The following is a 9,969-nucleotide window of genomic DNA, read 5'->3' as shown; positions in this document are numbered from 1 at the left end:
TTTTTTATAGCCCCTATTACTTTTTTTTTAACATTTATTATTTATTATTGATAGAGAGAGACAGACCGTTAGCAGGGGAGGGGCAGAGAGAGAGGGAGACACAGAATCTGAAGCAGGCTCCAGGCTCTGAGCTGTCAGCACAGAGCCCGACATGGGGCTCTAACTCACAAACCGAGAGATCATGACCTGAGCCGAAGTCGTATGCTTAACCAACTGAGCCACCCAGGCGCCCCCAGCCCCTGTTATTTTTTAAAAAGAACTTTCTAGCTCACATCAGAAAGAGCTATGCTATTAAAACTTTAAAGATCAGTCAACTTCTTTGTAGGGCGAAGAAAAGACTCCTGGCTTATTCTGAGAAGACACACCAAAATATGACATTAAGATTACCTGTCAGTTTGGTTCAGCTGATGTATTTCTAGCAATTGCAAGTTACACGGTTCATTTCTTTGGTATGATGTGCCTTTCAACAGATCTCTTGGCTGCTTCCCTACAGATGATGTACTCCAATCCTCAGGGATTCGTGGACTAACAAGTTCGAGAGTTTTATTCGCATATATGCTATTAGTATAAGCTATGGGAGGGAATTTTTGCCTCCCAAGCCTCAGTTTCTAGTAGATTACTTTAAATGCAGGCATCTGTAAAGAGCAGAAAATGCCCATATGGTAATGTTTCACCTGAGTAATCATATTTCCATTACCTTTACTTAACCTCAAGGCAATTTAGCTCAAAAACAGATAAATGGAAAGTTTGGAACTGTGTATGTTTTCCTATGTTTCATTATTGAAGAATAAAAGGCCATCAGTGGAAAGCGAAGATAGGAAAGGAGTCACTGGAAAAGAAAACAAAAACCCTCCTATATGAAAGCATCCATCAATACTTAGGAAATGCATGACTTTTAGACATTTACAAATAAAAAGCCCCATCTCCCCAAATCCCTTAAAACTAAGTACACTTATATCCAAATAGTCCCACCTAGATTATTTTCCAGCATTAAATATACAAATATGTGTGCTCTAAAAATGCTCTTAAAAAGTACAAAGACTTAGAGGAGTCTGAAAGATTAAAGAAACATTAATGAATAATTTTTCAAAACTATAGCTCTTTAAAGAAATAATTTTGCCAGCTTTTGGTACAGGAAGATTTCACATAAAAATAACTATATCGTGTTTTTCACACAATTTTATCCAAAGGACCATTCATATAGTATAATATTTTAATGCCATATCCTTTTACTTCACTTCTGTTCTTTTGCTTGTACTTATCAGCGACCTAACTAAGACAAAATTACAAATATACCGAATATACACAAAATGATTCTATTTGGTTCACATTTTAACATTACCTTTTTACACCATCTGCCTCGGGATTTTCAATAAAAATTCTTTTAGTTTGAAAATCTTCATCTTTGCCAAAAGACAGTTTCTAGAGCTTTGGAAAGTTGTCATGCTAATACAATCAGAAAATGAAACGGCACGGAGCAGCTTAGGAAGATACAGGAGAGTGGGTGTTTTATTACATTTCTGTACCAGATCATTGTTTCTAGGAGGTAATCCATAAATTTTTAATCCTTCTAGTGTTCTTGAGCAATGTAAAAAGGACTGCTCCTGACCTAGTTCAACCTCCTTTATCACAGTAGTGGCAACAATTTTATTGCACAAGAGAAATGGGTTTTTCTATTATCTTTTGGGTTAATGTTTATTGGATAGCTAAGGGTGATTTATGCTCTTCTCCTCAGATAATGAATATTGATACCTCCTTCAAGGTCCAGAACAGGGAATAGTCCTTAAATTCAAGGCTGCAGGCAACATACAGATGAGTGAATGGTTTTTCATATCGTGACAGCCAATCTCCGTTAAATTACAGCATTTCCATAATTCAGAGTGCTTTTTAGTGTACATTATTTTGTGTTTAACATTATTTTATGTTATGAGTGCAATTGAGTGGGGAAAGATAGGATTAACTAATATTTGTACCTTCAGGATAAATGTAATCAAGTTTACCAAAATAACATAAACTATATCTGGACCATATTTGTTATTCCACAAATCATGTAATAATTGATTTACACAAGAAAGCCTCCCACGAATCTTGTGTCAGTTTTGCCTCAAGCTCACATGTTGGATCACATATTGGATACCCAAATTAAGACAATATGTAAGCAGAAAAAAACAAAGCATTGAACTCTTTAAGAATGTAATACTGTGTGGGGTTCCTGGGTGGGTCAGTCAGTGGGTTCGAGCCCCTCATCAGGCTCTGTGCTGACGGCTCAGAGCCTGGAGCCTGCCTCAGAATCTCTCTCTCTCTCTCTCTCTCTCTCTCTCTCTCTCTCTCTCTGCCTTTCCCCCACTAGTGCTCTGTCTCAGTCTCTCTCTCTCTCTCAAAAATAAATAAACATTAAAAAAAATGTAACACTGTGATTTTACCTCAAAGTGGGAGGGTACAGTGAAGATACATATTCATTGTGGGTTTTTTTAATGTTTATTTATTGGGGGGGAGGGGCAGAGAGAGGGAGACACAGAATCCGAAGCAGGCTCTAACCTCCAAGCTCCGAGCTGTCAGCACAGAGCCCGAGATGGGGCTCAAAGTCACAAACCTCGAGACCATGACCTGAGATGAATTTGGGCACTTAACTGACTGAGCCACCCAGGCACCCCAATACATATTCATTCTTAAGTGTATCTCTGTGCACATCCAATCCATAAGAGTTCAACAATTTATTAATATGCTTTAGCCACTGAACAAATTTTGTGTTGAAGGGAGCTAAGACTCATTAAATGAATTAAATGCATATGTAGAAGTGATTATGATGGCAATTTCACCAAATAAATAAATATTAGTAAATGAATAATGGTTATATAAGACTAGAAGCAAACCAGAACTAAAACTGGAAAGATATAGAAAAGAACTCGTGAACAAAAAAAGTCTCTAAGTTCTGTTGTCTGTACTTAGTACATTTCGTATTAATCTGTAGAGTCAACAAGGAAGATTTCAGGTTACAGAGTTAACACAGCAGATTGATGCCTTTAAATTTTTTCTTATTGTGTTGGCTTAAGAAATACAGTTGATCCTTTAGATGAACAAATAAAAGATGTGAGAGGGGTGCCTGGGTGGCGCAGTCGGTTAAGCGTCCGACTTCAGCCAGGTCATGATCTGGCGGTCTGTGAGTTCGAGCCCCGCGTCAGGCTCTGGGCTGATGGCTCAGAGCCTGGAGCCTGCTTCCGATTCTGTGTCTCCCTCTCTCTCTGCCCCTCCCCCGTTCATGCTCTGTCTCTCTCTGTCCCAAAAATAAATAAACATTGAAAAAAAATTAAAAAAAAAAAGATGTGAGATAGATATAGATATATATCACATATCACACATATCATATAGATATGAATATATATTCATATATATCAGTTCAATATAACTGATTGAATATATATATATGATTCATATATATGTGTATCATATATATATGTGTGTATATATATATATATATATATATATATATATATATATGATTCAGCCATAAAAAAAGAATGAGATATCGCCATTTGCAACAACATGGACAGACCAAGAGAGTATTTTGCTAAGTAAAAGAAGTCAGAGAGAGAGAAAGACAAATACTATATGATTTCACTTATATGTGAAACCTAAAAAAATAACACAAATGAATAAATGAACAAAAAGCAGAAACAGACCCTTAACTACAGAGAAGAAGACGGATGGTTGCCAGAGGGAAGGGAGTGAAAGGATGGGCAAAATGGGTGAAGGGGAGTGGGAGATACAGGCTTCCAGCTATGGAATGAATAAATCACAGGAGTAAAAGGTACAGCATAGAGAATACAGCATAGTAACAGTGTTGTGTGGTGACAGATGGCAGCTACACGATGGGGAGCACGGCATAGCGGATACACTTGTCAAGTCACTATGTTGTATGCTGAAACAAATGTAACACTGGGTGTCAACTACACTTCAATAAGAAAATAATAATACAAGAAGATAAAGGTGCTTTAGAAGTGGGGGAAAAAAGAAATACAGTTGATTCTTGAACAACACATAGGTTGGAGCGGCAAACCCCCACACAGTTGAAAACCCAGGTAAAACTTTCGACTCCCCAAAAACTTAACTGCTACTGTTGACAAAGCTTTACCAGTAACATGAACAGTTTTTGTATGTTATATGTATTATATGCTATCTTCTTACAGTAAAGTATGCTAGAAAAAAGAAAATGTCATTAAGAAAATCATAAGGAATAGAAGACATATTTTTTCAATTTTTTAACGTTTGTTTATTTTTGAGAGAGAGAGAGAAAGACAGAGTGTGAGTGGGGGAGGGACAGAGAGAGGGAGACACAGAATGTGGAGCAGGCTTCAGTCTCTGGGCTGTCAGAATAGAGCCCAACACGGGGCTCGAATTCATGAATCAGGATATCATGACCTGAGCCAAAGTCAGATGCTCAACTTACCAAGCTACCCAGGTGCCCCAAGAAAATATATTTATAGTACTGTTACTATATTTATCAAAAAAAAAAAAACCTTCCCATATGTGGACCCACACAGTTCAAACTCATGTTATTCAAGTGTCAACGGTACTTGCATTTTAATACGCCCAAGGGAGAAAGAAAGACAGAATTAAAAGAAGTCTGAGAGCATCTGTGGCAACTGTCATGCAGAAGTACATTTTAAACGCCAGCCTCCCAATTTGGCTTTAGTAGGTTATTTCATGATGCAATTGCAAAATCAATTGCCTAATGGTATAGGCAAGAATATTTTTGGTCTTTAGCCACTTTGTGACTCTGCAAATTTGTGCTTATAACTGATTGCTAATGCAGAGCTCTGGCTGGAGTTCTCTTGAAGTCTTGACTTATTGTCAAAGCACTAAGCAATCTTCTGGTAACTCATATGCTTAATTTTAATTCCACTTCAGAAGCCTGAAGTTTTATTGCTGACTTTCTGAACAATCTGGAGCAGTACAATTAGTTGGGATAGGCTAGACCGAGGTAACAAAAAAGTACATAATCTCCCAAAGTACATAATCTCCCAAACCCAACACAGTCTACTCAATCATCTAACAGTCTGAGAAGGATACCCTGGACAGCAAGCAGCTCTCCTCTTTGTGGTGATTCAGGGTCCCAACCCCTTTCATCTTAGGTCTCTGCCATTCTTCATGGCCCCACAGTTGCCTGCACCCAGACAACAGAAAGGGGAAAAGCAAGTCAAGGGGAAACATGCTCCTTAAAGCTGTGGCCTGGAGAAGCCACACATCACTTCTGCCAACATTCCACTGGCCAGAATTGGATCAGAGAGCTGTACCTAAGCTAAAAGAGTTTGGGAAATGAAACCTATCTGTGTGGGGAAGGCAACAGAAAAGGATAAAAATGACTGCTGGTGAATAGTGTACAATCTCTGCCTCAGGGAAATCAGCTCATCTTGTACCTTTGGATGCCTTCATTTACAAATGCGTAACAATTATCTACATCCATATACCAATCTTGAGAGTTTGTGAGTGAGTATACCTATGAAGCACTTTGCTGTTCCATGGAGAAGCAGTATGTATCAGTTTTGAATATACTGCTAGTGTTTATACCACTGCTATGCTATGGTTAATTTGAAACATTCCATTGGGTTAAGTAACGGCAAAGGATGTAGAACTTTCTCCCAAAGAACATTATCAAGAACACCATGTTAAACACAATAAACAGATTAGCTAAATGGTATGCTAATCCCATGTGCTTTTATTCCAGTTACATTACCCCATATGGAGATTTCTTTCTCCCTGGTTGAAAGCATTAGTATGTCTGCTCCAGAACTGACAGACTAAACTAGTTTACATATCAGAAATGCAATTCTAGAAAGCATCTAGTACCTTTTAGGATACTTTCATAAAGCTATGGGAAACCCAAAAGATTCCACCAAAAAACTGCTATAACTGATTCATGAATTCAGCAAAGTCGCAGGATATAAAATCAATGCAGAGAAATCGGCTGCGTTCCCATATACCAACAATGAAGCAACAGAAAGAGAAATCAAGGAATTGATCCCATGTACAATTATAGCAAAAACCATAAAATACCTAGGATTAAATCTAACCAAACAGGTGAAAAATCTATACACTGAAAACTATAGAAAGCTTATGAAAGAAATTGAAGAAGACACAAAAAATGGAAAAATATTCCATGCACCTGGGTAGGAAGAACAAATATTGTTCAAATGTCAATACTTGGGAATGCAAGCTGGTGCAGCCACTCTGGAAAACAGTATGGAGTTTCCTCAAAAAACTAAAAATAGAACTGCCCTACGACCCAGCAATGGCACTACTAGGCATTTATCCACGGGATACAGGTGTGCTGTTTCGAAGGGACACGTGCACCCCCATGTTTATAGCAGCCCTATCAACAATAGCCAAAGTATGGAAAGAGACCAAATGTCCCTCAATGGATGAATGGATAAAGAAGATGTGGTATGTATACACAGTGGAGTATTACTCAGCAATCAAAAAGAATGAAATCTTGCCATTTGCAACTACGTGGATGGAACTGGAGGGCACTATGCTAAGTGAAATTAGAGAAAGACAAAAACCATATGACTTCACTCATATTAGGACTTTAAGAGACAAAACAGATGAACATAAGGGAAGGGAACAAAAATAATATGAAAACAGGGAGGGGGACAAAACAGAAGAGACTCATAAATATGGAGAACAAACAGGGTTACTAAAGGGGTTGTGGGGGGGGATGGGCTAAATAGGTAAGGTGCACTAAGGAATCCACTCCTGAAATCATTGTTGCTCTATATGCTAACTAAATTGGATGTAAATTATAAAAATTACAAAAAAATAAAAAAATAAATAATTGACATGCATGAAGCACAAAAGTGACAGGTCTTCCAGGGAAGAGGAAGACACTTTCCCATCTCTGACCTGCCCAGCCACCTCTCCCTTCTCCAAGTAGTCTCCTCCATGGCCTTACAGGCGTTGGGTTTGAAGATGGCATTCACTCATGAATATTTATGGAGAATCTACTCTATGCCGGGGGCATAAATACTAAATACTAGAGACCCAACAAAGATGCACTCGCTGCCCTTAGCCTGTAGTCTAAGACACAAGAAAGATCTTAAGGTTTGGTTCACAAACACAAGGCAAAACCATGCATCAAAGCAAAGGGGGAAGAGTTTCAATTCCAAAGTATTCACATTGTCCTTAATATATCTTGAGAACTGTACAGAGCATTACAGTCAACATTAACACGTTTTGGGCCATGCAAACATGCATTTTTGAAGCAATTTTCCATCTGAATACTGGTAAATCTATGTAAGAAAAAAATTAATGAATAAGTCATGGGGATGTAATGTACAGCATGATGACTATAGTTAATAATACTATGTTACATATTTGAAAGTAGCTAGGAGAGGGGATCTTGAAAGTTCTTACCACAAGAAAAAAAAATTTGTAACTAGTCATGGTGACAGATGTTAGCTGGACTATTGTGGTAATCATTTTGCAATGTATACAAATAACAAATTAGTATACCATACACTTGAAACTAATACAATGCTATGTGTCAACTATACCTCAATAAAGTAGTAATTTTTTAAGAGAAAAAAATCACTTAAGTTTCAGGTGTGTCTTTGAATTTTATTCCAAGGGCTTGCATTATCTATTCAAAAAATACATATATTTTTTAAATTAGGGCACAGATTTTTAATTATTTTATTGAAAGTAGGTGGGAGTAAGACTCATTCTCAATGATGAAGAAAGGTAGCCATGGTGTATAGGAAGGGAGCCCTGAGGGAAGGCAGCAGTCTCTGGATTCTAATACCAGATGCCCCCAGACTAGTGTGGAACTGAGCCAGTGATTTCTCCATCCAGCTTCAATTAAATCACCTGTCAAATGAGGATGATCACACCTTCCCTAGCTCACCATTAGACTGTAAAATGAAAGGAAGCCCTTGCCTTTCTTCTCTGGTGAACTCCTACTCACCCTGGAGCACTAATGCAAACATCATCTCCTCCACGAAGCCTTCCTAGACTTTCCTGACCAGATGGAGTGAAATCCTCTGGGTTTCAAGAGCAACATCTCTAGCCTGGTCCCAGTTTCCTTACATTGTCCAACTTGTTTCTCCCGGAGCCAGGAAGTCTTAAACAGTCTTTAAAGCTCCCGAGGGGCTACCAGTGAAAAGGGAAAGGGTTAACATTAGGCAGAGAGAGATAAAGGACCTTCAGGGAGGCAGACTGCAGCTACAAGTGGGAGGCTGAAGAAAAGGCCAGGTTTGGAAGAAAAAAAAAAAGGGATGAAGGTATTCCAGACTTACCTGGGCTAGGTGCCATGCATGCAGTCTCACAAACTTTCTGATAAGGTCCCAATAAGAAGTCAGGGACAAAATTCTTCAGCAGCTACCCAGCCGGGACACATCTCACTCTTTAGAGCGTTATACTTTCCCTCAAACTATCGCTTCGCTGTTTCCACAAGATTCATTCGACTCCGTGAGACAAAGACCAGCGTCTCTCCGACCCTCCTGTGACACCAGCTCACACCTAAAAGTTCCAGATACTTAAGGAACAGTGAATGACTGACACGCTTGTCACGTGATACTGCAAAGAATGTAAGACATGAAGTCTCTTCCCATTCACAAATGTAAAATCATAAATACAAATATTACAGGGCTTTTTTTTTAAGTTTATTTATTTTGAGTACGAGTGTGAGTGGGGTAAGGGGGGGAGAGAGAGAGAGAGGAGAGAGAGAGAGAGAGAGAGAGAGAGCGAGAGAGAGCACGTCCCAAGCAGGCTCCATGCTGTCAGCCCAGGGCCCCACCGCCGTTTGAGGAAACATGAGATCATGACCTGAGCTGAAATCAAGAGTCGAGGCTTAACTGAGCCACCCATGCACCCCGGGGTTTTGTTGTTGTTGTTGTTGTTGTTGTTTTCCTTTCAAAAATTCAATTCCATTGGGGTATCTGTTCAATGTAAGAAAAAAAAATTTTTAAACAAGTTGAGTGGTGTGAACAGAGCTCCGTATAGTCTCCGTTATTTGTTTTACTCTTTAGCTAGTACCTGGCTCTTCAAAATGTGTTAAAATGCCCAACAGATGTTTGCTAAAATAATGTATTATCTTTATCTTTTTAAAGCTTTAATCGATATAGGACAAACCCAGGCCTTCGTGCTCTCCTCCAAGACCGGATGGAAGGAGTTACATGAGACCAAGACGAGGAAAATGAGCAAAAGTGAATTGCACAAGACATTCCTGTGTAGTTACGGGAGGCTTAGTTTGGTTTTTCTCAAAATTTTCCTACAGAAAAACACCAAATTGCTGGCGATAGTGATCCAGTGAGATCCGAGACCTGGGGCGACTTTCAGGGTACCGCCCTCCCTGCTCCCAGCTTCTCGGTGCTTTCCCCCCACGACCTGTGGAGTGCCGCACAGGCACAGCCGGCTTTTCGTTCCGCGGCCCGGCCTGCGCGTCCTCAAGCGCAGGCTGCCCCCGCGTCGGCCTGCTGCCTCGTCCGGCAGGAGCCCGAAGAAAGCTCGAGGGCAGCCTCGATCCCGCCGACAGGACATTTTAACCCGAGTATAGGATGCGCCTGCGCCCCCGCCGGCAAGCTCGGCCGCCAAAGACACGCCGGACCCTAGGAGCCCGACGGTCCCGGAACCCAGCGCCCGGGCCGTGGACACAGCGGAGCATAATAGCTGTAGTACCGCCCCACCGCGAGGCCCGGAGGAGAAGCGGAAGTTGAGGGTGCTGACGCAGCTGGGGGAACCTTGCCTGGATGGCACCATCCTGCCCGCGACTCCGCCCCCGCTGGAGGGGCTCGGCTCCGGAATTCAAGATGGAGTCGCTGAGCCGAGCTGGGCAGGAGATGAGCCTTGCGGCCCTGAAGCAGCACGACCCCTACATCACCAGCATCGCAGACCTCACGGGCCAGGTCGCTCTGTACACCTTCTGCCCCAAGGCCAACCAGTGGGTGAGTGCGGCCAGGCCGCTGAGGTCGCCCG

The 9,969-nt window shown here is 40.7% G+C and overlaps 1 protein-coding gene across 2 annotated transcripts in view; it reads left to right on the top strand.

Annotated features, from left to right (window-relative positions):
• Positions 1 to 9,693: 9,693 nt before the first annotated feature.
• Positions 9,694 to 9,969, top strand: part of DCP1A (decapping mRNA 1A) — a 58,647-nt gene continuing 58,371 nt past the window's right edge. Inside the window, exon 1 of one of the 2 annotated variants that reach the window (XM_043587639.1) lies at positions 9,694 to 9,938. In XM_043587639.1, coding sequence (XP_043443574.1) covers positions 9,744 to 9,938 — 195 coding nt within the window. In that variant the 5' untranslated portion in view covers positions 9,694 to 9,743. The remainder of the gene's footprint in view (positions 9,939 to 9,969) is intronic. The other variant, XM_043587640.1, reaches the window with a different exon arrangement.

Source organism: Prionailurus bengalensis, chromosome A2 (assembly GCF_016509475.1).
Source record: "Prionailurus bengalensis isolate Pbe53 chromosome A2, Fcat_Pben_1.1_paternal_pri, whole genome shotgun sequence".
Classification (NCBI taxonomy): Eukaryota; Metazoa; Chordata; class Mammalia; order Carnivora; family Felidae; genus Prionailurus; species Prionailurus bengalensis.
Note: the sequence above shows the minus strand (reverse complement) of the source record. Positions and strands in the feature narration are given on the sequence as shown.